The 25,224-nt window shown below is 40.8% G+C and overlaps 1 protein-coding gene across 7 annotated transcripts in view; it reads right to left on the minus strand.

The window, feature by feature from the left end:
- CFLAR (CASP8 and FADD like apoptosis regulator) overlaps window positions 1-25,224 on the minus strand; it is a 50,364-nt gene that overhangs the window by 18,168 nt on the left and 6,972 nt on the right. For 4 of the 7 annotated variants that reach the window (XM_065930835.1, XM_065930838.1, XM_065930833.1 and 1 more), the window contains exons 2-6: window positions 12,097-12,700; window positions 9,911-10,016; window positions 8,247-8,382; window positions 7,173-7,258; window positions 3,294-3,351 (exon numbers count right to left, since the gene is read on the minus strand). In XM_065930835.1, coding sequence (XP_065786907.1) covers window positions 3,294-3,351; window positions 7,173-7,258; window positions 8,247-8,382; window positions 9,911-10,016; window positions 12,097-12,458 — 748 coding nt within the window. In that variant the 5' untranslated portion in view covers window positions 12,459-12,700. Of the gene's footprint in view, window positions 1-3,293; window positions 3,352-7,172; window positions 7,259-8,246; window positions 8,383-9,910; window positions 10,017-12,096; window positions 12,701-22,637; window positions 22,845-23,819; window positions 23,940-25,224 lie in introns of those variants that run through there. The other 3 variants (XM_065930836.1, XM_065930834.1, XM_065930839.1) reach the window with 3 other exon arrangements.

The following is a 25,224-nucleotide window of genomic DNA, read 5'->3' on the forward strand; positions in this document are numbered from 1 at the left end:
GAGTTTTTAACCTGATAGGGAGAATTTGATAAACTTACTTCCCAACAAATCAATAGCTTTACTGCATGTACTGAAATTGCACACAAGGCCTCAAGGGAACAGCCTTAGAGACTCAGAGAAGGAAAAGCTTTTACGAGTTTGCCATTTAATGGAAGAGATGGCCATGTTTTCTTAATCCAGTGTCAATGGAAGATTGTAAAATAAAATGTCAATGGCAAGATATCGGACAGTGAGCTTAGCAAATGTAGATGAACCTAAAGCAAAGTAGATAAAAATGACTTTACTAGTCCCAAGGAAGTGGAGAAACCACCCATTTTGAAGCCATGAAGGGCTGGCTGAAACCCTAGCACCATCACTGATAAGCTCTGTGATCTGGGGCAAGTTTCTTCCTGAAGTCTCAGGGTTTGGTGGGGTTTTGTTTTGTCTTGTTTTGTTTTTTAATCTCTGAGATGAGCACCTAATTTATAAGATTGCTGCAGAAATGAGGAGTAATATCTAAAGACAAGCAAAGAAAAGGCCAGTGTTGGTCAAGTTTGGGGAAATGAGCACTTTCAAATGGTAATGCTGTATAAGCCGAAATAGAATTTTTAAGGGACAGTTAGCAATACCCTTTAAACCAATGTTCTGCTTCTAGAAGTTTATCCTAAGGAAATAACAGAACAAGTGTGCAAAAATGTCATGGAGAGGTACTGAAGGACTGTACTGGCCCTAAGCTAGAAAGAGCCTGAAAGTCTACTAACAAGAAACTGGTTAAATAAATAATGGTACATATAATAGAATACTACGCAATGTTAAAGCAGATAACAGAGATTTTATGTTCTTGACATGGAAACATACGTAGGATATATTAAGAGAAAAACAGATTACTGAATAATATGTTTAATATTGAGCCAATGTACTTAAAATCATGTATTTGGGTGTGTATATTACATATACTTATTAGAGGTACACAGATCAAACATTAATAGTGGTTATGTCTGAAACTCAGAATTAAGAGGAAATTTTCACTTTTTTATATTTTAACAATCATGGTTTGACAGAATGAAAGGAAAACACACAAAATAATCTATGTAACATGTCCATCTCAGTTCAGGGTACTTCAGTTCAGTTTAGTTCAGTTCAGTCGCTCAGTCGTGTCCGACTCTTTGCGACCCCATGAATCGCAGCAAGCCAGGCCTCCTTGTCCATCACCAGCTCCCGGAGTTTACTCAGACTCATGCCCATCAAGTCAGTGATGCCATCCAGCCATCTCATCCTCTGTTGTCCCCTTCTCGTCCGGCCCCCAATCCCTTCCAGCATCAGGGTCTTTTCCAATGAGTCAACTCTTCGCATGAGGTGGCCAAAGTACTGGCGTTTCAGGGTACTTAGCACTTACTAAAAGTGTTAATAAATTATAGTTATTGCAATCATCATCCAGTTGAAATCTATTTGAAAGTCCGAAATAATATGAACACTTGGTTTGATTATTTTAAACTTCTATTAGATTGAGGGCAAGTTATCAGGATGCTTTTCTCTTTTACCAGCAAATGAACCATATTCAGGCAAGAGCTGGCAACCAGCTCTCCTAAGGATCTGCAGGGCTATGGAGAGCTCCTCTACCTCACCTGTATAATTACCATTAAGGATAAATTGGCCATCACAGAGCCCAGTGGAAAGAGCTCTGATTATTTTAAATTCCTATCCAAATCTACCAGGTCTCCCAATTTAAACAGCTAACTCTCACCACTCTCACCGGTGTTTTAAGAAACATGCTGTCAGAAACTAACTCACTCTTCAACAGCTCTGGCTGGAGGGCCGACTTTTATGCATGGAATGATGGACATTCCACCTGCTCCATCTGGCTGATGTGGGCAGAATGTTTGGAGGTGCACACAGACAGTATATTGGCTGAGTCAGGGGATGTTGGCAAGGGGCCTGCCACATAAAGGAGGCTTCCATCCAGCCACCACCCTGCTTGGTACACTCAGGATCGCCACTGCACACAGGACAAATTCCAAGCTCCTCAGGTAAGACTGAGCCCTCCTTACCTGTCTAAGCAGCCCTGACTCTTAAGTACAATCACATCCACTACAGTAAGACTCAGCCCTCTCTTCAAGGAGGACTCAAGACAAGCAAAAAGTACCCTTCCTGAAAATGATAGCATCAAGAGCTGATGTTTTAAGAGTGATGACAGAGATCTTACATCCCTTAAATCTTTTGGTTGAAATGACTCAGTTCAGTCGCTCAGTCACGTCCCGACTCTTTGCAACCCCACGGACTGAAGCACTCCAGGCTTCCCAGTCCATCACCAACTCCCAGAGCTTGCTCAAACTCATGTCCATCAAGTCAGTAATCCCATCCAACCAACTTATCCTCTGTCGTCCCCTTCTCCTCCTGCCTTCAATCTTTCCCAGCATCAGGGTCTTTTCAAATGAGTCAGTTCTTTGCATCAGGTAGCCAAAGTACTGGAGTTTCAGCTTCAGCATCAGTCCTTCCAATGAATATTCAGGACTGATTTCCTTTAGGATGGACTGGTTTGATCTCCTTACAGTCCAAGGAACTCTGAAGAGTTTTCTCCAACACCACAGTTCAAAAGTATCAATTTTTCAGCCCTCAGCTTTCTTTATACTCCAACTCTCACATCCATACATGACTACTGGAAAAACCATAGCTTTGACTAGATGCACCTTTGTCGGCAAAGTAATGTCTCTGCTTTTTAATATGCTGTACTGGTTGGTCAGAGTTTTTCTTCCAAGGAGCAAGCATCTTTTAACTTCATGGCTGTAGTCAACATCAGCAATGATTTTGGAGCCCAAGAAAATAGTCTATCATTGTTTCCATTGTTTCCCATTAAGTGATGGGACCAGATGACTAGGTTTTTTTTTTTTTTAATTCTTTTATTTGTAGAGGTGGCGAATGTCATCTTACAGTATTTACATTTATTAAATGGGTTATAAAACAAGATCCTAGTAACCTTTTTCTTCCTGCTCCTAGATATTTGGTTTAACATGGCTTATGACCACGGCTAGATTAATGCTTAACATGGCCTGGTTATAGTTCTGTTTGAGGTATAAATGTCACATCTTTTAGAATATGTAGCCAAAATGATGAAGTCAGAGGTATTTACATTCAAATAAGCTAATTTGATGGATAACTAGAAATGCCAATGAATATACTTTAAGAGTTTAACTGTTCATTTTGAGAGCTTAATTAAAATATGTAGATAAAAGAATGGCCAGCTCTAAACATGTAACATTTTGTACTTGAATTATCAAGCATTTATAAAGGCGAATATAAAGAAAAGCTGGTCTTACTTTGAATGCCAGGTGGTCCCATCATAAGCCTTTGTTCTTTACTCCTGCCATTCTGGATCTTCAAACATAAAAAACAAGGTCACACTCCCCGTTCATTTTTCAGAGGCATATTATATTACACCTCTTTAAATATCTTGATAGGATTCTTACTTAGGAATAAATAAATATATCACATCCACTGTTAAATTATCTAAAGAAAACTAGCAAGAGACATTAATTCCATAAAACTATAGTCTATGACCAAAGCAGCAATTCAAAATAATACAATAAATGTGTCAATATATTCAACTAGCATATTAGAATGTTTCAAAAACAGCTCAATGAAGTCAGACGTCATGGTACAAGAGAGTTGCCACAATAACTCCAAGTTAGAACAAGCTGTTGGAACTTGGAACAGTCAACATTCTGTGTTAAAGATCAAGGTGAATGACCTGATCTTTAACACAGAGGCAAGGTAGAGGTATGATTAAGAGTGGGCGTGGAATTCTGCCACTTATTAGCTATGTAACTTTGAGCAAATTCCTTAACTATATGTCTGTTTATCTTCAAAATGAGGACAATAATAGTACCTACCTTATAAATATTTTTGAGGATTACATGTATACAAGGCACTCAGCACAGTGCCTTTTAAGCATATGGAAGTACTTAATAAATGTCCAGTTTTTATTTTTCTATGATGCCTAGCTATGCATAAGCCACATGTGGGCATGGCTCTTGAACATTAACCACCCTCTCCGAGGGCCAGAATGGGATGAATCAGAGAATGAAAGATTGAACAGACCCTTTCTCTTCCCAGATGACAGGTCCTGTGTAAGGCACACATAGCACATACTGTCAACCATCTGATACGCTCAGCTTTCAAATGACAGCTCTCCTCTGAAGCTACCCTAGCCAAAAGAGAAAGTACACTATTCATTAAGCTGTGTCTAGAGCTAAGTCTGTGCAGCTAAATCAAAGAAAACACATAAACTGCTTTTATCAGTAATAACCAATGACTTAGCCAGAGGATAATGATATTAGAATCTGGAACCCCACATGGGTGTGCATTCACTCTTACATACTATTAAAGAGATACAACATCAAATCAAAGCTAGATTTACTCTAGATAAATATAAAAAAAATTATAATACAGAGTTACAACTTTTTTTTTTTTTGGCTGCACCGCGTGGCTTGCAGGATCTTAGTTCCCCAACATGGGATCAAACCTGTGGCCCTCTGCAGTGGAAGCACAGAGCCCTAACCACTAGATTGCCAGGAAAGTCCCACAATTTGTTAATTCATATGTTGGTATCATGTGTCTCACAATGCCACTGCAATTTTTTTAATAATAAAGAATGTACTTGAAAACCATTCAGCCAGCTTGAACTAACTGCAATGTATCCAACATTTCACTCAATAGTTGCGAACATTCTTTTTTTTTTTTACAAAGTGCATATAGCATTCACCAAAATAGACTGTATAATGTGCCATAAAAAGCAAACAAAAAACTCAGTGCATTCTGAAGGACAGAAATCATACAGAGCAATTATTTGACAAAAACAGAATTAAATTATAAATCAATAATAACAAGGAAATGTTTATATCTCTGGAAATTAACTTTAACATTTCCAAAGATATTCTGTCACATAAAGGGAAGTATTTGAACTCAGGGGCTAAATTTGGACGAAATTTTACAAAGAGATGGGGCATTTAGAATAAAGAGATAGGACATTTAGGGTGGGGTAAGCGGGTAAGACTTCCCTAAGGGCATCCAGGAATCTTTGGAATTTGGGATGGCCAATGCTTACTGTAATTTTAAAAGCACCTTTGCAAACTTGTATGAGTTAACATCCAGGTTCCTAAATCTTGTGAGGAATTCACTGAATTCATACACTATAGTGCCTGCTAACTAAATGAATGAATGACCAAGGCCATAGATTAATATAGCAAATTTAAGGCAAAATTTACAGATCATGTGGGTTCCTAAAAAGCCACATAGACAGTGAATACAATTACTTGCATTAACAAAATAGAAAGGCAATAATGAAAATACGGCAGGCTTTTAACTAAGAATGACAGTATAATTTCTGTTAGATACACCATAGCAAAGAAAGTTCAGAAAATCTGGATCTGAATCCTAGATCAGTCTTCTCTCATGATTTGGTATCACAGAGGTTCAGAAGGACAAAGAAAAGCATATTTAATTCTGGAAAAAATACACCATGGTGTAGAAGGAGTATGGATGGGCCTAGGTCTGGCGGTAGGTAGAGTGGGCACTCAATGTTCCTTAGGCCTGAGTGAAAGTTGCTCAGTCCTGCCTGACTCTTTGCAACCCCATGGACTATACAGTCCATGGAATTCTCCAGGCCAGAATACTGGAGTGGGTAGCCTTTCCCTTCTCCAGGGTATCTTCCCAACCCAGGGATTGAACCCAGGTCCCCCACATTGCAGGTGGATTCTTTACCAGCTCAGCCTCAACGGAGGCCTTCTGGTCCTTTGGCCCTTAGGTCCTTAGGCCTAAATGTCCTTATTTATTTAATGAGAGGGTTGGGCAGTTAATGCCTACCATCATCCATCTGAGTACAGAAATTCTATTGCTTAATGCTCTCTTACAACTTATCTTCTCCACAAAACTATTTTTATTATAGGTACAGTCAATATTTTCATCACATACTTTTATGAAAGTGCTTATGATTTAATCACAAATGATAAACTGTGGTCCTAACTATATATTCCCTATATCCTTATATGTGGATGAGGATGAGATTACAGTAAGATTAAATTCTCAATATAAAAAATTAACCAAACAATTATTCTGATGATGACCTTGCACTGCTGACTAACACAACCACCAGAAGTGACTATCTGTTATTTATGATCACAAATCAATCACTCAGTGACAAAAACACTTTTACACTTTTGTTGAAATCACTAAAATAAGCTCAATGAAAAGCAAATGCACAAAGAGGTAAATACAAGGATATTTATTTTGAAGTACTGTCTTATAACAAAAGATTAGAAAAAAATCTAAATTCATATATATACAACATATTGTGATACATCTAGAAAGTGAAACTATGTCCAATCACTAAAAGCAATGATTAAATAGAGGCAGTCCCATATGATTCATATGAAAAAATTTCTAAGAATTCTCAGGTCAGGACAGTGGGCACAGTGTGCTACCATTTGTAGAGAAGAAAAAAAATAAAAATTAATATAATATGTGCATAAATTATCTCCAAATGGTCAGAGAAGAAAATGGGTAACAACAGCTGCCTCTGGGGAATGGGACTGGGTAAGAGGAAACATACTTTAAAAATCATTTTAGCACATTTTGAATTTTTTGTCCATGGGCATGTCCTACCTATTTTTATCTAAAAAGTTAAATTCTCTAGACTTCCTTGGTGATCCAGCGGTTAAGAATCTGTCTTGCAGTGCAGGGGACACAAGTTTGATCCCCGGTCAGGGACCTAGATCTCATATGCCACAACAAAGAGTTCACATGCTACAACTAAGACCTGGTGCAGCCAAATAAATAAAAAATAAATACTAAAAAATAAAAACGTAAAATTTCAAAGGGACACACAATGGAAAAAATTTCTGTATATGTGGATACATAAGCACACAGGGAAAAAAGACTAGCGGGGAACAAATGTTAACCTGGGGGTGATTTACATTCTTTCCTTTATATATAGTTCTCTGTATTTTCCAAGTTATCTCAATAAACACATTAGCTTTGAAATTACAAGAATTTATACATATTTTATAAACAAATGCATATTTCTGTCATAATTTTTTCAGATGTTAAATTTGAAATACATGCTAGGAGAATATATACATGTCTATTAAAGTTATGAAATTGTTTCATGCCAGGATTCCACACATTTGCCTCAGACTCACCCCTAGGGTATATGAAGGATCTTTAATACTCAAGTTTGGCAGAGATGCCTGGAGAGCATTTACATAATTTTTGTCCGGTCCTTGAGCTACAAGCAGAAGAGAGGCACTGAGTTAAGATTGACAAATTGTCATCAAATGAATCTTCAACAGAGGCTCAGTTCAGAGTCAGTCATGATCTTTCAAAATACCCAAAACTTTCCAGCCACTTACTGAACTCAAAATGTCAGATCAGATGACTCTTCTCACAATGTCATTAAGAACAGACTAAAAGTGCTACTCCTATTCTTGATCTTGAGTCATTCATGGGCATGGGGGAGGGCTGTGTGCAGGTCACTGGGTATCAGTCACGCCCTCAGGCTCTATGGCGGCAGTAGACTGCTAGCAGAGCCCATTACCGAGTGTGAGTCTAAAAGACATGGGAACTGAGGGACGGGATGGGGAGGGAGGTGGGAGGGAGGGTCAGGATGGGGAACACATGTACACCCATGGCTGATTCATGTCAATGTACGGCAAAAACCACCACAATACTGTAAAGTAATTAGCCTCCAATTTAAAAATAAAATAAAAAATAAATAAAAGACATGGGAAGGGGTGCCATGAGAGAGAAGGCCAGTGTGAGCTGGTCCCCTTTGTGGAAGGGGTTCAGCAGAAAAGATGCCCCTTTCCATGAGGAGGTTATATGCAAGGCAGTTACAGGACCCCAGGGACAGGATGTCTCCAGAGCTTGGATGGTGGTCAGGCAAGGCAGCAGGGTGTGGCGTAGACTCAGCAGCCCTGAGTGCACACAAAGCCACAGGCCAGTGCAGGAAGCTGGGGTGCAGACTCCTCCCTGAAGCCCAGAATGTTAACAGCTGCTTGGCGGCATTTTACAGAGGGCCAAGACTCTGTGGTCAGGGGTGCTGGGTGGTGAAGTTAGCAGATATGGGGTATAGAGGATATAAAGGATTCTGATGGCTAGCCTCAGGCTGGTGAGGGCCATGGACATTCAGGTTCTGTACAATGAATCTCTACCAACCTAACCCACTATACATAGGCACTTCCTTAGGCCACAGAGAGGGCCAAAATGCTGCTCACCTGACTGCCTGTATTTCTGGATTTTTGTCTTCAAGTCTATCCTGTTGATGTTCCTCAGGCATTCTTCTAACAAATCCAGTTGATCTGGAGCAACCAGATCTAGCTTCTCCAATTCAACCACAAGATCCAAGAAACTCTAAGAGAACCGTCAACAAGAAACAAATGTCAGTAAGGCTGACCATCAGGCCTCATATGCAAACATCAGGCTGCATAAGTTATGACAACAAGAAAATATGACCAGAGGAGCCCTCTGAGTGACCTTCAAGGATTCTAAACCAGACTGCTTTGTTTTATTGTCTCTCCAAGGCCATGAGCAAATTACACTCCTGGAATTTACCCAGAAAAGAGGTAAGTCTTTGGGGGGTGCCAACTGCACCTAGGTTGGGAATAGATGCATGAGTCATTTTTTGCATGAAGGATTAAGAAAGCAGGCCGAAAATAAAATCCTCCTGCATTAATTCTCTTCCCAAAAGCCAGGCTGGTGTCATACTGAAAAACTCTAAGGGATTTACTGAAAAAGGGAAGTGAGAAGGTAGCTGGGGAAATGGTTTTACTAGAAAAATTCTAAATGATATAATCTTGAAGTTCCTAAAATGTTTTAATCAGTGCTGGAAATTCCAGTTCATTCTGATACAGTGGACAGACATGAGGTGGTAAAATTATAAGGTGAGGGTATTTTGCTACTTGTTCAGCCTGGAACATAGGGATTGCAAAGAACTACATTTCAGAAATAGGCATCAATTTTGGTTTTATTTTCTTTCTGTTTAACATTTGGTTACCAATGTGCTATCTTTATTTTTCAATTAATAATCATAATTAAATCTACATAAATGATTGAGAAATAAGTAGATTAGGGGACGCCAAAAAATGAGTTCTATTTTTTTAATTTTACTTTCCATTTTGCATTTGATAATGGGGGCATACAGTTGCCCTATATATTCATAGATCTCAGAAATGAAACAACAATCATTAAGAAACATGAGGAGATTCTTAAGCAATGATTTACCAAAGTCTTCAGAAGCAGGTCCTTGATAACTAGAGACCCGAGCTTTTCCTGGCCTGTCCACAGGTCAGAAGTACATGTCAGGCCAGCTGGGATTTGAATACTTTTTCAGTGACCACAGCATCCCTGAGATTTCACCCCTAGCTCATTTTCAACTGTAAATCTCTACCTCTGCTACTCTCTGGATTCATCCGTCTCAAGGACCTTCCCCTGCCCATTCCCCCCGCAGCCTGATGACGCCACGCTGACCCTGAACTGGCTGAGGACAGAGAGACAGCAGAGAGCAAGGTGGCAGTGGGCCAGCCCTTCCCATCTGCCTCCACTCGGCGTGAGCAGATGGGACTTCCTAACCCTCCCGGATGACCTGTCAAACCAGGGAGAGTAGCTGAAGGATAAGCCAGGCACAGATAAAGGATAAAATACACACCCAGGGTCACACCAGCCAACATCACTCTATTGCCTCTCAATTCATGAACCAATTTTCTTCCCATCAGTGTTACTATGAAAAAACCCTCATACTCTTCTCCCTTCCCACCTTCACCCTCAATCTGGGCCTCCTTGCTTAAGTGCCTGATTCCCTCTCTTCATACCATAGAGAACAACTTCCAACTTCTGATAAGACTCTTGGGAACATGAATCAAGAAAAAGAAAGAAAACTCACCTTATCCTTGGCCATCTTGCTTCGGCCCATATAATCTCTCATGAGGAACATTAACGAGGACACGTCAGATTTATCCAAATCCTCACCAATCTCCATTATCAGCACCCTGAAAACCAGACAATGTTCTTTAGTAAATTCAGACACAAGTCCTAGTGAGAATACCAAGACTGTAGGTCTCCTCTAGGCCAAAGATCGGTTAAGAGACAAATTCTTGCCCCTATTTTGAATGTGTCCCCCAGAAAACAGAAAGCATAGATCACCCCAGGAGATCTTAAGGAAATTCAAAAAGGAAACTTATCCCTTCTGAGTTTTCAGTAGAACGTGGTAACTCTTTTTCCATCTGCTATGAAAAGAACAATGAATAAAAACTTCCCCAAAGAATACCCCAGCTCTCCCAGAAATTATAGTGAAATAAATGAAGAACCTAAATGACTAAGATGAAAGACGTAAATAGAATTCAAAATGATCTCATCCTCTCAGTTTAACAAATTCCCGGGTGATGCTGAAGCTGCTAATACAGGGACAATACTTTGAATCACGAGACTGTGAAGCAAAGTACCGCCTGAGCTGTCCTGGCTCACTCCAGAACTCAGAGGGTAAAAGGCATCTACACCCTGGGGACTGGGGCTGTGCAGAAAGCCCCTGCTCACTTAGTCATCTCTGTTACAGCTGGAGTACCAGCATGCTTTGTCGGGGCTCCCAAGGACATCTCATGATTGTCATTGGTACCTTGTCGTTGTCATCACTGCTTAGAAGTCCATTTTCCCAATTAGACTCTCAGATTCTTGAGGACGGAAGATTCTTCGTTTTGCTCTAGGGCTTACCAAACACTTCGCATATGTCAACCCACAATAAAGCCCACTCAATAGCTGAATAAATGAAACTAGCACTCCCTGGCCTCTCTACTCAAGAGGTCTCCAAACTGTCTCCATTCAGTATAGCAAGGAAACAGAAGATGGAGAGAGTCCCCTGACTTTTTCACAAAAACCCAGTCAGTGCTTCCTGAAAAGTTTTAAGATTTCTGACATCATATAATGGTTGGAGAAAGGGAAGATGATTAAGAAAAACAGCAACAACGATAATGAACCCTTATATTGGTAGAGTGCTACCTGGTTTTAAAAAGTGCCTTACATAATTTAAAATATAATAATTTTTAAAAGTACTTCACAAACTAAATTATCACAATCAATCCTTACAGACACACTTGTGAAATCAGATATTATTCTTAGCTTCACAAGCAGGAAAATGAAGACCCAACCGATGGCAGCGGCTTGCTCAGCCTACATGGCTGGTAATTGGTTCTGAGGTTTCAAACAGACTTTAATCTCAAGTCTCATCCACGTTCCAAGGGCCACACTGCTTGCAACCCTCTTTAATACAGTTCTTAATCATGTATATCATCTCCAAATATACCTTAATGATATAACTAAAGACCAGTGATCCAGAGAAGAAAGAATCACTAATTTAAGGTTACAAATTGTCTTTCTTTCCCCAGAAATGCAGCCTTTCCTGTGGTTTCTGTGCGCCTCTGAGCCTCCAAGAGAATGCTCTGTGACCAGGAGGAAGGAACAATTCAAAGGCTGTCTGAACTAAAGGAAACTCCAGTGGCCATTCCCCTCTGAACTTAAGGGAGGCTAGATGTGGTTAATTGAAGAAACCGTCAATCTGGGCTCCCCAGAGCCTTCGGGAGCAGGGATCTCACAGACACTCACAGAAAGCTAGCTCCCCCACTAACTTCCTTGGGAGGGGAAAGACCGGAATGGACTCAGGAAGGAACACAAAGCTCTACAAAGGTCAGGAAGATTACTGTCAGGCTTGTTATTTTCCTTTCTCAGAAGAGGAAATTGCCCAGCTCTGACATCACAGGCTAGCAAAGAACACAGCGGACCTCATAATTAGAAGCCTGCAAGAGTCCTAGCTCTTAGTCATTTGTCTCTCCCATTCTACCCATCAGGCAAACACGTACCATCTGTCCTTTCCAGTTTCGTTCTGACCTTCTACCCAGTTACTTTAAGCAACCATGTACTAAGGATTCAAGCATTTCAGAAGAATGAACATCAATAGGGAAATAAGGTTGGTGATAAAGGGATGAACCTGCTTTTCTTGATGTCCTCATTTCTATGGTTCTGAAGTCTAGACCTCCCTCCCTCCCACTGGGGCGGCCCCGGGAGTGGCTGATGCGTTACCTATAGTCTGAAATCAGACGTGGGTGCCTGCGCAGGAGGGCCTCCACTGTCGGGGCATCCATATTCAAGACCTTCTTGAGCAAGTCAAACCGCCTCACTCTGTAGAGCAGCTCAGCCAAGCTCACAGAAGACAGCTTTCCTTTCTCTCTTAAAATATCCAGAAGATCCCTGACATTCAGTGGAACCACATCTGCAGCAACATCTCGGCACAAAAAAAGCAGCGCATCCTTCTCATCTTCATCAAGTGCTTCTTCTACCTGATGGATGACGTCAGCAGACATCCTGTACAGTGTCATTCCAAGGAATGGCAGGAAGAAAAGTCTGGCCCAGTCAACAGAAGGCCATGAAGCTACTGATTTCATTTCTGGTGGTTTTCTTCATTTCTTTCAGAATCCTTTCCAATGGAGGGGTTCTGTGGTTAAAAGGGAACTTTTTTTTTAATCCTCCTAGCAAAATAATGTATGCCTCAAAGTCCAGGTATAGGCTCTTCTTTTCTTGCTGGTCTCTCTAATTTAGCAGATTAAACTCATGTTGTTAAGTCTACAGAAGTGATCCTCTCCGGAGACAAAGCAACTGACCACAAAATCAAGACAAAGAAGACAACCTACATTTTAAAGGAAAGGAAACCAGAGACAAATTATTTCCAAAAAAAAAATCCCACATGCTTTATCAGAATTTATCAGAGTGTGAAGTGTGGTAAGGGGAAAATCACTACTAAGGAATTAATGATGAAGTGGCAGGTGAATGGTGAGGGGCAGAGGAAAAGCCCAGTGACTAGGCTGCTCTCTGGACCACAGAAACTGAGGTCACGGGGGTTAACCACTTTTTGGTTAGCTCCTGGTAGGCTTGAACAAACACAAATCTTAGCAAAGGGGATTCTGCAAGGTGCCAAAAATGATGGGAGAAAACCAGTTTCTGTCTCTACCTCACCCTTTTTTTCCCAGGGGTTCTCCTACTTGGAAATCCCTCATTCACACCTGCTGCCATCCACCCAAAGTCCCAGGCACTTTACACAGTGTCATCATGAATGCTCACAGGACCCGTCACCATGGCTGAACATAAGCCTTGCCAAGTTTTGATCACCTCTTTGGACCCTGAGCCCCTTAGGAGGGTCAGAAGTCCAGACTCACAACACATTGAGGGACAGCAATTGTCACTAGCGTTGCTGATTGCATCAGTGGAAAAAAGGAAGCTGAGCAGATCTGTGGAAAGATCCAGGAATTGGGTGAGAATGGTGGGGTGTTCATGCCATGGGTGTATTCTTAACTTCTTCCATTGGAACTCAACCTATTTTCTTTCAAAATTTAAGTTCTAAATGGGGATCACTGTTTAAAGTTTCATAGTTATACTTTATTTTAAATAAGCTTACGTTCTGGTACAATACCCTATTGGTTTCTAGCAGAGAACATTTCAGATTAAAAACTAATCTTAGCAAAAAAAAAAAAAACTGGAAAATAACTTAACTATAAGTTGCTAACTACTGCTGCATATTTGTGTACACATGTATTAAACTAGCAGGATTTACTAAAAGGAACACTGATTCTATTTTATTTACTGATATGCAATCTTGGGTTATAAAAGTTGAGGCATCTTACAACAAACACATAAGTAGAAAAAAAATTTATATGAGAACAAGGAGGAAAATAATTAGATTAGAAAGTCAAAATGAGGTGGAGAGATAAAGAATACAATGCAAATATGCAGGCCAGAAAGGCCTAAACAGATTTTAGCAGACCCTGAATGTGTCCCGAGTTTCCTGGCAGTCAAAGCAAAAAGGGATATATAGGATGTTAAATAGCCCTGCTGTCAAAAATAAGAAAAACTGGAAGATTCTTAGAGGAAGCACAATTTCCCTAGAGTTCCAGAGTTCCCACCAATGGAAATATTAATGAGTACTTTAGTGTCTGAAATTAACAAAATTATGTTTATTTAAAATTATTTTTAAAAAATTTTAAATATCTTATTTTAAAATAAGCCATCCATGCATACCTTTTACACTAACCTTCCTCTCAATAGTCTAAAAGAGTTAGTTTTTAATAAAATAGACACTTTAGTTAATGTAGGCTTGTTAATAAGTATTAATGTGTCTGTGCCAATCCCATGCTCATTCATCCAAGCCTCACCTAAAGACAGCCATTCTGAATAACTGGAGAAATGAAATTTAAAATGATTGTTTACTCAAAGTAGAAAAACTGGTACTCAGAGTACTTCATTATTTTTGTAATCTGAAAGCGCAATGCTAATTTTATGTGTTTTTCAGAGGCTAAATCCTTACTCTACTCACAGGTTAACAGGAGGACTTTAAACCTAACTACTGGTTTCCAAAAAAGGAAGGCACATTCCTTTTCTATTCATTAAAAGTCATAGTTCTGCAGTTGCTATTATTATAAATTAATCTATAAAATATTTACACAACACTAGAAAGTATAAAATAAGTAAACAGAAGAAGAAATGAGGGGCTTCCCTTGTAGCTCAGCGGTAAAGAATCCAGGACACAGGCTTGATCCCTGATAGGAAGGTTCCACATGCTGTGGAGCAGCTAAGCCACAACTATGGAGCCTGAGCCCTGGAGCCTGGGCTCCACAGCAAGAGGAGCCGCTGCGATGAGAAGCATCTAGAGAGTAGCTCCCTCACACTGCAACTAGAGAAAAGTCAGCACAGCCAAGAGTAAATAAAATTATTTAAAAAAAAAAAAGATACGAGATGTTATGTACATTCACTAGACATACTGAAAAAGAACCAAACAGAGCTATTAGAAATGAAATGTCCAATTCCCTCTTTTTAAAAACAGTAATTTTTATAATTCATAACCATCAATGATATAATAATGCCATCAAGAGTTAACAAAATTAGATAACTGCTTCTTAAAATATTATCGGCTCAGTTCGTTTCCTCTAGCCATTACACCCAAGGCTGCCTTCTGCCAGTCACACACACTCAGCAAGAGAGCTGGCGTGCTGTCTTCCCTCGGTACTAATGGAAGTATAGTTTGGCAGCAAAATCCAAATTACTCAGTGGCAGCATCTGGCATAGTCAAAGAAAATATCAAAAGGAAAACTACCGATCCTGTGCTGACCCAGGCCAACCAGATGCAGCAAAATACCAGTGCTTACTGTTGAGGCAGTGTTGGGGTTGGGTTGGGGACAGTGAACTGAGGCTAGCAGTGATTGGCACTTCAAAGAAGGGAGAAGTAGGGCTACAGTCCAAATACTCACTGCTTTGTTAGTTTCTTTTAATCCCAAGCCAAGAAATTAACATAAAAACCACTTTCAGACTAAGGAAGTTCAATAAGGTCTTGAGAGGCAAAGCCCAAGCCAACCCCATAAGGTCACCTTCCCAACCCAGAGGATATGAGACATACATTCTGCTGAAGGTGAGTTCATGATTAAAAATCATCTGCATAAACACAAAAAGCACTATGACAGCAGACAAAGTGAAACTCACAAACCAGGAATCTGTATCTGAAAGAGTTTAAAAATAAGTATCTTCTGCTCAACATCATTATCAGAGAAATGCAAATCAAAACCACAATGAGGTACCATTACATGCCAGTCAGAATGGCTGTTATCTAAAGTCTACAAGCAATAAATGCTGGAGAGGGTGTGGAGAAAAGGGAACCCTCTTACACTGCTGGTGGGGATGCAAACAAGCACAGCCATTATGGAGAACAGTGTGGAGATTCCTTAAAAATCTGGAAATAGAACTGCCATATGACCCAGCAATCCTACCACTGGGCATACACACCGAGGAAACCAGATCTGAAAGAGACACGTGCACCCTAATGTTCATCACAGCACTCCTTACAATAGCCAGGACATGGAAGCAACCTAGATGTCCACTGGCAGATGAATGGATAAGAAAGTTGTGGTACATATACACAATGGAATATTACTCAACTAAGAAAAAGAACACATTTGAATCAGTTCTAATGAGGTGGATGAAACTGGAGCCTATTATACAGAGTAAAGTAAGTCAGAAAGAAAAACATTAATACAGTATATTAACACATATATATGGGAATACCAGACCGCCTGACCTGCCTCTTGAGAAACCTGTATGCAGGTCAGGAAGCAACAGTTAGAACTGGACATGGAACAAGAGACTGGTTCCAATAGGAAAAGAAGTACGTCAAGGTCGTATATTGTCACCCTGCTTATTTAATTTATATGCAGAGTACACCATGAGAAACGCTGGGCTGGATGAAGCACAAGCTGGAATCAAGATTGCTGGGAGAAATATCAATAACCTCAGATATGCAGATGACACCACCCTTATGGCAGAAAGTGAAGAGGAACTAAAAAGCCTCTTGATGAAAGTGAGAGGAGAGTGAAAAAGTTGGCTTAAAGCTCAACATTCAGAAAACTAGGATCATGGCATCTGGTCCCATCACTTCATGGCAAATAGATGGGGAAACAGTGGAAACACTGTCAGACTTTATTTTGGGGGGCTCCAAAGTCACTGCAGATGCTGACTGCAGCCATGAAATTAAAAAATGCTTACTCCTTGGAAGGAAAGTTATGACCAACCTAGATAGCGTATTAAAAAGCAGAGACATTACTTTGCCAACAAACGTCCGTCTGGTCAAGGCTATGGTTTTTCCAGTGGTCATGTATGGATGTGAGTGTTGGACTGTGAAGAAAGCTGAGCACCGAAAAATTGATTCTTTTAAACTATAGTGTTGGAGAAGACTCTTGAGAGTCCCTTGGACTGCAAGGAGATCCAACCAGTCCATCCTAAAGGAGACCAGTCCTGGGTGTTCATTGGAAGGACTGATGCTAAAGCTGAAACTCCAGTACTTTGGCCACCTCATGTGAAGAGTTGCCTCATTGGAAAAGACCCTGATGCTGGGAGGGGTTGGGGTCAGGAGGAGAAGGGGACAACAGAGGATGAGATGGTTGGATGGCATCAACGACTCAATGGACATGGGTTTGAGTAAACTCCGGGAGTTGGTGATGGACAGGGAGGCCTGGCTGCTGCGATTCATGGGGTCGCAAAGAGTCAGACAAGACTGAGCGACTAAACTGAACTGAATTGACTGATGGAATTTATAAAGATGGTAACAATGACCCTATATGTGAGACACTAAGAGACACAGATATAAAGAACAGACTTTTGGACTCTGTGGGAGAAGGCGAAGGTGGGATGATTTGGGAGAAGAGCATTGAAACATGTATATTATCATATGTGAAATAGATGACCAGTCCAAGTTCAATGCATGAAACAAGGCACTCAAAGCCGGTGCACTGGGACAACCCTGAGGGATGTGATGGGGAGAGAGGCGGGAGGGGGATTCAGGATGGGGGCCACATGTACACCCATGGCTGATTCATGTTAATGCATGGCAAAACCCACCACAATACTGTAAAATAATTAGCCTCCAATTAAAATAAATTAATTAATTTAAAAAATAAAAACAAACAAAAAAATAAGTATCTTCAAAGTATTCACAAAGATAAGGGCAATTTTTGAAATTTGACAGGCCAACTCAATGGTTCTTAATCAGGGGAAGTTTTGCTCTTCAGGGACATTTGACAATTTTCGGTCAATTTGAGACATTTTTGATTATCATAACCAGGTGGGGCTACTGGCATCTACAAGACAGAGGCTAGGGATGCTGCTAAATATTACACAATGCATATTCCCCTCAATGAAGAATTATTCAGCCCTAAGTGAAACAGTGCCAAAACTGGGAAACTGTGCACTAGATAATCTGAAAAAAATGAATATAATACACACCGAAATCCTAAAGAAAACATAAAAAATGTTTGCTCAAATATACAGTTGAGCATGTAAGAAAGCACACTTGTAGGAAGGCAAAAGGAAAAAACAGCCAAAAACCACAGTGATAAGCTGTTTAAGATGTGCCATATACAACAGTATAAAAACAGAGAACATGTAGGAGTGAGTCTAACAAAGATACGCAAAACATTAACAGAAAAAAAATTAAAAAACATTATTGGAAAGACATTAATAAAGACCTAGATAAAGGGACAGTTTTACCTTGCTTGTGAGTATGGAGATTGAATATAATAAATATGTGAGTTCTCTAAAATCAATGATCTATGGATCTAAAGCAAGGGACTTATGAGGCAGCAATTTATAAATAGTTTAACAGTAATTATTAATATGAGAAAAAGAAAAGTCAGCAGCAAATATTATACTTAGTGGTGACATGTTAGCAACATTCCCTTAAAAATGAGGCTCAAGACAAGCATGATCACCCCTTCTATTCAACACTGTACTAAAGGACAGAACTTAGCACTGAAATAAGAAAAAACTTTAATTAGAGCATAAGCATAGGAACCAAAGAACCAACTATCAATCTTCACAGGCAATAAGAGTTTCTACTTAGGAAACCCAAGTATACCAACAGACAAAATGCTATAATTCATAAGAGGTTAAGGCTTGGAGATACATGGTTAATAAAGGAAAGTCAATTATATCTCTATCCATTAGCAAAAAATAGGAAGAAAATGTAAATTTTTAAAAAAAGATACCATCTACAAAAGCAGCAAAAGTTATATGGTATACAGAAAAAATCTTTCAAAAGATACACAAGACATTAAAGAAGAAATTATAAAACTTTAAGGAAGACTTCAGTTAAGACAAAGATAACTAAAGAAATGTATCATAATCATGGACAGTAAGATTCAATATCATCAGGATATCAATTCCCAAATGAATTCATATAAATTTAAGTCCAATCAAACACCGAAAAAATTTTGCCATGGGCCATGGCAAGCTGATTTTTAAGCTTATATGGAGAAGAAGGGCCAAGAATAACCAGTACAAGCTTTAAGAACAACCAGCTGAATGAAGCTGCCTTACCAGATATTAAGATTTACTACAAATATATAGTAAAATGACACAGGAATAGGTAACAGAACAACCAATACACAGATGAGAACTCAGAAATAAATCCACACAGTGATGACTAAGGTGGTCCTGTAAATCAGGAGGGAAAGGACATTTATGTCCAGAAATGGTGCTGAGACAACTAGTTCTCCATACACACAAAGAGGATAAACTGGGATCCTTTGCTCAGACCATTTACAAGCCCATTTCACAAGTACTAAAGTCCTGGACATAAAATGTCTAGAAAAGATTCTTCAAGAACATTATTATAACCTACAAATACAAAAGTGATTTTGTAAGACATAGCCAGAATATGGAAAGCATTTCTGCAAATCAGTAAGCATATGATAAGCAACCCAAGGGGAAAATAGGCAATAGGCAATTCCCAGAAGAAGAAACCCCAAACAGCCACAAACCATATGAAAAGATATTGAAGTCAAAATAGTATTCAGAGAAATGCAAATTTAAACTACAGTGAGATATTATTTCACATTGGTCAAATCTGTTACTACATGTCAGAGAAAATATAGTGAAATTAGAAACTTTACACATCGCTAGAGGAATTATAAGTTGACTTGGTCACTTTAAAGAACAAGTTGGCAATATTTGGTAAAGATGAAAGCATACATTACTCTATGACATGAAAATTTTATTCCTAAATGAATACACTTTTAAAATTCTTAGATATACCAAGACATGTTCCAACCATCAGTAAATCTTACTGCAAAATAATGGTAACCACCTAAAAGTATATTAAAAGAGACTGAATAAAATGTCCCGGTCCTTTGTAAAATACAATATAGCCATGAAAAATGAAAAACTACGAATGAATCTCACAAACAGACAAAAAATAAAACAAATATTTTTGCTAAAGCAAAAAGTTGTTAAAGCATGCATATCATATCGTGTGATCACGCACCCAGAGTCAGAAATCCTGGAATGTGAAGTCAAGTGGGCCTTAGGAAGTATCACTACAAACAAAGCTAGTGGAAGTGATGGAATTCCAGTTGAGCTATTTCAAATCCTAAAAGAGGATGCTGTCAAAGTGCTGCACTCAAAATGTCAGCAAATTTGGAAAACTCAGCAGTGACCACAGGACTGGAAAAGGTCAGTTTTCATTCCAATCCCAAAGAAAGGCAATGCCAAAGAATGCTCAAACTACCACACAACTGCACTCATCTCACATGCTAGTAAAGTAATGCTCAAAAATCTCCAAGCCAGGCTTCAGCAATACGTGAACCATGAACTTCCAGATGTTTAAATTGGTTTTAGAAAAGGCAGAGGAACCAGAGATCAAATTGCCAACATTCGCTGGATCATTGAAAAAGCAAGAGAGCCTCAGAAAAACATCTATTTCTGCTTTATTGACTATGCCAAAGCCTTCGACTGTATGGATCACAATAAACTGTGGAAAATTCTGAAAGAGATGGTAATACCAGACCACCTGACCTGCCTCTTGAGAAACCTGTATGCAGGTCAGGAAGCAACAGTTAGAACTGGACATGGAACAACAGACTGGTTCCAAATAGGAAAAGGAGTACGTCAAGGCTGTATATTGTCACCCTGCTTATTTAACTTCTATGCAGAGTACATCATGAGAAATACTAGGATGGATGAAGCACAAGCTGGAATCAGGATTTCTGGGAGAAATATCAAAAACCTCAGATATGCAGATGATACCACCCTTATGGCAGAAAGTGAAGAAGAACTAAAGAGCCTCTTGATGAAAGTGAAAGAGGAGAGTGAAAAGTTGAGCTTAAAGCTCAACATTCAGAAAACTAAGATCATGGCATCTGGTCCCATCACTTCATGGGAAATAGATGGGGAAACAATGGAAATAGTGGCAGACTTTATTTTCTTGGGCTCCAAAATCACTGCAGATGGTGACTGCAGCCATGAAATTAAAAGAAGCTTACTCCTTGGAAGGAAAGTTATGACCAACCTAGATAGCATATTAAAAAGCAGAGACATTACTTTGCCAACAAAGGTCCATCTAGTCAAGGCTATGGTTTTTCCAGTAGTCAAGTACGGATGTGAGAGTTGGACTGTGAAGAAAGCTGAGTACCGAAGAATTGATGCTTTTGAACTGTGTTGTTGGAGAAGACTCTTGAGAGTCTCTTGGACTGCAAGGAGATCCAACCAGTCCATCCTAAAGGAGATCAGTCCTGGGTGTTCATTGGAAGGACTGATGAAGCTGAAACCCCAAAATTTTGGCCACCTGATGCAAACAGCTGACTCGTTTGAAAAGACCCTGATGATGGGAAAGATTGAGGGCAAGAGGAGAAGGGGACAACAGAGGATGAGATGGTTAGATGGCATCACCGAGTCAATGGACATGAGTTTGGGTAAACTCCGGGAGTTGGTGATGGACAGGGAGGCCTGGCATGCTGTGGTTCATGGGTCGCAGAGTCAGACACGACTGAGCGACTGCACTGAACTGAACTGAAGATCTTAAATGTCAGTAATAATTTGGGGCTTCCCAGGTGGTGTAGCGGTAAAGAATCCACCTGTTAATGCAGGAGCCACAAGAGGCGCAGGTTCAATCCCTGGGTCGGGAAGAAACCCTGGAGAAGGAAATGGGAACCCACACCAGTATTCTTGCCTGGGAAACCCTATGAACAGAGGAGCCTGGTAGGCTACAGTCCATGGGGTCGCAAAAGAGCTGGACATGACTGAGTGGCTGAGCATGCACACAAGCTGAGCACTCTCAACTTACATTAAGACCCTAAATGTTAGTAACAATACCATATATTGTATAGGGATATGTGTATTTAAAATATTAAAACATATGGTAATAATAAATAATTAACACAGAAAAGTGATTTCTGTTGTGGGAGTAACAGAACATCACTAGATAAAAATACAGAGGGGAAGTGACTAAATTTGTAATATTTTACTACAAAAGCTCAGCAATAGATATACAGACAGTAAAATACATACACCTCTGACCACATTCTCTGACCACAGTGCAATAAAATTAGAAGACAATAATTAGCCAAAAGGAAACCCTATGCGTTCTTGAGCTAAAAACAGGAGTTCTCTCTCTCTACTGCATTTAGCACCTACCAGTTCAGTTAACAAGCACTGCATAAAAACAAGCAGAGCATGCCATATAGAAACTATCTCATAGCATTGAAAATGCCTTCAGAGCTTTTTTGGTGTATACATAGACAATCCTCAGAACAAGAAATCCTAGAAGTATCCCAAAGTTACCATCAAAAAGAACAAGTCTGATTTTATTTAACGTGATTCAAGAGATAGGGTAGAAGGGGGGCTTCCCTGGCTTCCCAGTGGTAAGGAATCTGCCTGCCAGTGCAGGAGCCTCGGGTTTGATCCCTGATCTGGGAAGATCCCACATACCACGAAGCAGCTAAGCCCCTGTGCCACAACTATTGAGCCTGCGCTCCAGAGCCCGGGAGCTGCAGCCACGGAGTCCACATGTCCAAATACTGAAGCCCAAGTGCCGGAGAGCCCATGCTCTGCGATAGGAAAAGCCACCTCAACGAGAGGCCCATGCACAGCCATCGGAGAATAGTCCCTGCTCTCCGGAACAGGAGAAAGTCAGCAATGAAGACCCAGCACAGCCAAAAATAAACACATTTTTTTTAAAGATAGGGTGGAAGGGATGGGGAGGGGAGTGGCAGGTAGAATGAGTTCTTGGTGAAAGGAGGGTGCTCATTACTTACCAGCCCCGTCCTGCCTGAGCTTCCTAGTTCAGCACCACACACCACCTCTGAAGTCAAAGGCTTCACCTCACTCAGAGACAAGGAGCTGTCCAAGCCCAGTTCTTTCTCTTTCCTCCTTTCAAACACCCAGCCCTCCAGACTGACCGAGACTTCTGTTAGGGTTCTTTCACGCCGACTGTCTAAAGTCAATTCACCTTTCCCAGCAGGGCAAAACTGGCAGCTCTGTGTGTGTTTCTAGAATTTTTATGGAATTCCCCTTTCTGTCACCCCCTCTCTGGCAAATTTTAATTTAATGACTGTCTCTCCTTCGTCTCCTCACCCACACAAAATTTCCACAATGGTACAGACTGTTCCCCACCTTCAGAGTCAGAGCAGTTCCAGTTTCACTTCTCAACTGTTGCGAGTGATCACTTGAATACACCAAATAAAGCAGATGTAAGTCATGAGGGTTCCTTTCCACTGGCTAACGGAAAGGGAAAGGCTGTCAGCTTCTAGAAGAAGAAACCAATCCAGGTGTTTTGAGTAGAAAAACATTGATATAGGTGGATACAGGTGCTTACAAAAGTGCTGTAAGGGCTTAAGGAATGGTCTCCTAACAGCTTCTGAGAAAGACTCCCAGGGCTCCCAGAAAGACCTCGTCTTGGCCAAGGCAGTGGGGATGCAAGAGGCTGTCAACGGTAGCACAGAGCTGAAGAACAGCTCAGGGCTCCCCTGGCGGCCTAGTGGTTAAGAATCTTCCTGCCAATGCAGAGAATACGGGTTCGATCCCCGGTCCGGGAAGATCCCACAGGCCGAGGAGCAGCTAATCCCACGTGCTGTAACGACTAAAGCCTATGTGCCCTAGAGCCCTGCTCTGTAGCAAGAAAAGCCGCTGCAATGAGGAGCCTGCACACCACGACAAAGAGTAACCCCCACTCACCGCAACTGGAGAAAGCCCACATCCAGCAAGGAAGACCCAGCACAGCCAAAAATAAAATAAGGAAATTAAAAAAAAGAAACAGTCAGTGATCCCAAGATCAGAGGGTCAATCAGCCCCCCATCTGCCTCCTCTGTCCCCTCAGCTGGTGACTGGACTTAACAATGTGCTGCTCGAACCGCCAGGCTTGCCAGCAGGGAAACCAACAAAAGCAGCCAGCTACTTGGTCCCTCCTCCACTTGTTTACAGATCCTGCCCACATGTACCTTAATTCACATGCTGGTTGTAGAGGAGTCTAGGAAATGCAGTTTGTGGTTTTCCACTCTCTAGACCTAAGTGAGACCGGATCCTGAGCGCCAACTGACTCCAACTGACAGAAGGATATCCATGAGAACAGTTGCCCTCTTTGTGGTTAGAGCTTCTGCACAGACCCCAGTGCCTGACTCCTAGGAAGCACTCAATTAGTATTTGAATGAGTGAACAGTTTCAGAATCCACTTTAAGGCAACCGCCTCACTTTCTTAGCTCCCCAAATAGGACCTAGAAGCGAGGGCTACAAACCCTTTTCTGGCTAGCACCTCAATTCTCTTGCCCTTTTGCCTCCTCCCTGCCAGCTCTGCCGTCCCTTGGTATGCCAGAACTTTCCAGTTTGAGCACTAAAATTTCCATTGTCCACGAAACCCCTCATCGGTGAACCGGGATGGTCATGCCAGCATCCCATCCTCAGATGGCGAGCGTCCACCACTCACAGATTTATTAGAGTAGAAGCCGTGCTGAATGGAGGGGAAAATCATCCCACACTCTTGTGGTTTTCAACATCAGCTGGCCCCTTACTGCTGCTTGGCATGCTATTTCAGGACTGCGGTCAGTTCCTTTCAAACGCCCCTTCACTCCTTCCACCCTCACAGCTTTCTTCTGTCCAAACACCACACACTGGAGCCACTTCTCATCGACTGACCCTGCAGTTGATCGAGTGAGCTCTTGCAACCTTCCACCTTCCTCTGCTGTCCCACACCTTCCTGGGCCATCCATTCCCCATTTGCCCTCTTGTCTCCACCCTTTCATCAACCTCTCTCTACCTTCAGGGACTCCTCCTCCTTCGGCTTGTAAACATGTTCAGTCTCTTCCACCTTAAAAAATAAAGAAAACAAAAAACCCCTTCAGCCTGAGATCCCCTAGACTTAACCAGTCTTTCACTCTTTTTCCTTTCATGTGAAGCTGGGATTTCAGAAAGGGAGAGCCTGCAAGGCGTGCCCCAGGTCCTACGGTGTTTCAATTCACTCAAGATGCCTCCACTGGCATCCCCTCCACCCCACATCCTTCACACAGTGACACTCAGTGCCATACTGAACTTGAAACAAAGGAAACATCAATAATATGGATACTGTCTTTGTTGAGAATTCTGATAATTTCTTTATCGTGGATTTTTGGCATTCATGTCAATTTTTTCAAAATCTTGCATTAAAATATTATTTATCTTGATTTTTTACACCCCCTTAAATGATGGGCCTGAAATGAGTGCCTCACTCGCCTCACCCTAGTGTCCTCATCTGATGGTGCTCTTCCAGAGGCCGTGGTGGCCTCCTAGTGGCCAAATCCATGGTCACAGGGAAGTCTTTTTTTACCCAAGAATTCTGATACCCTTCCTCGCAACTCTTCTCCCTTGGCTGAC

Source organism: Muntiacus reevesi, chromosome 3 (assembly GCF_963930625.1).
Source record: "Muntiacus reevesi chromosome 3, mMunRee1.1, whole genome shotgun sequence".
NCBI classification, from domain to species: domain Eukaryota; kingdom Metazoa; phylum Chordata; class Mammalia; order Artiodactyla; family Cervidae; genus Muntiacus; species Muntiacus reevesi.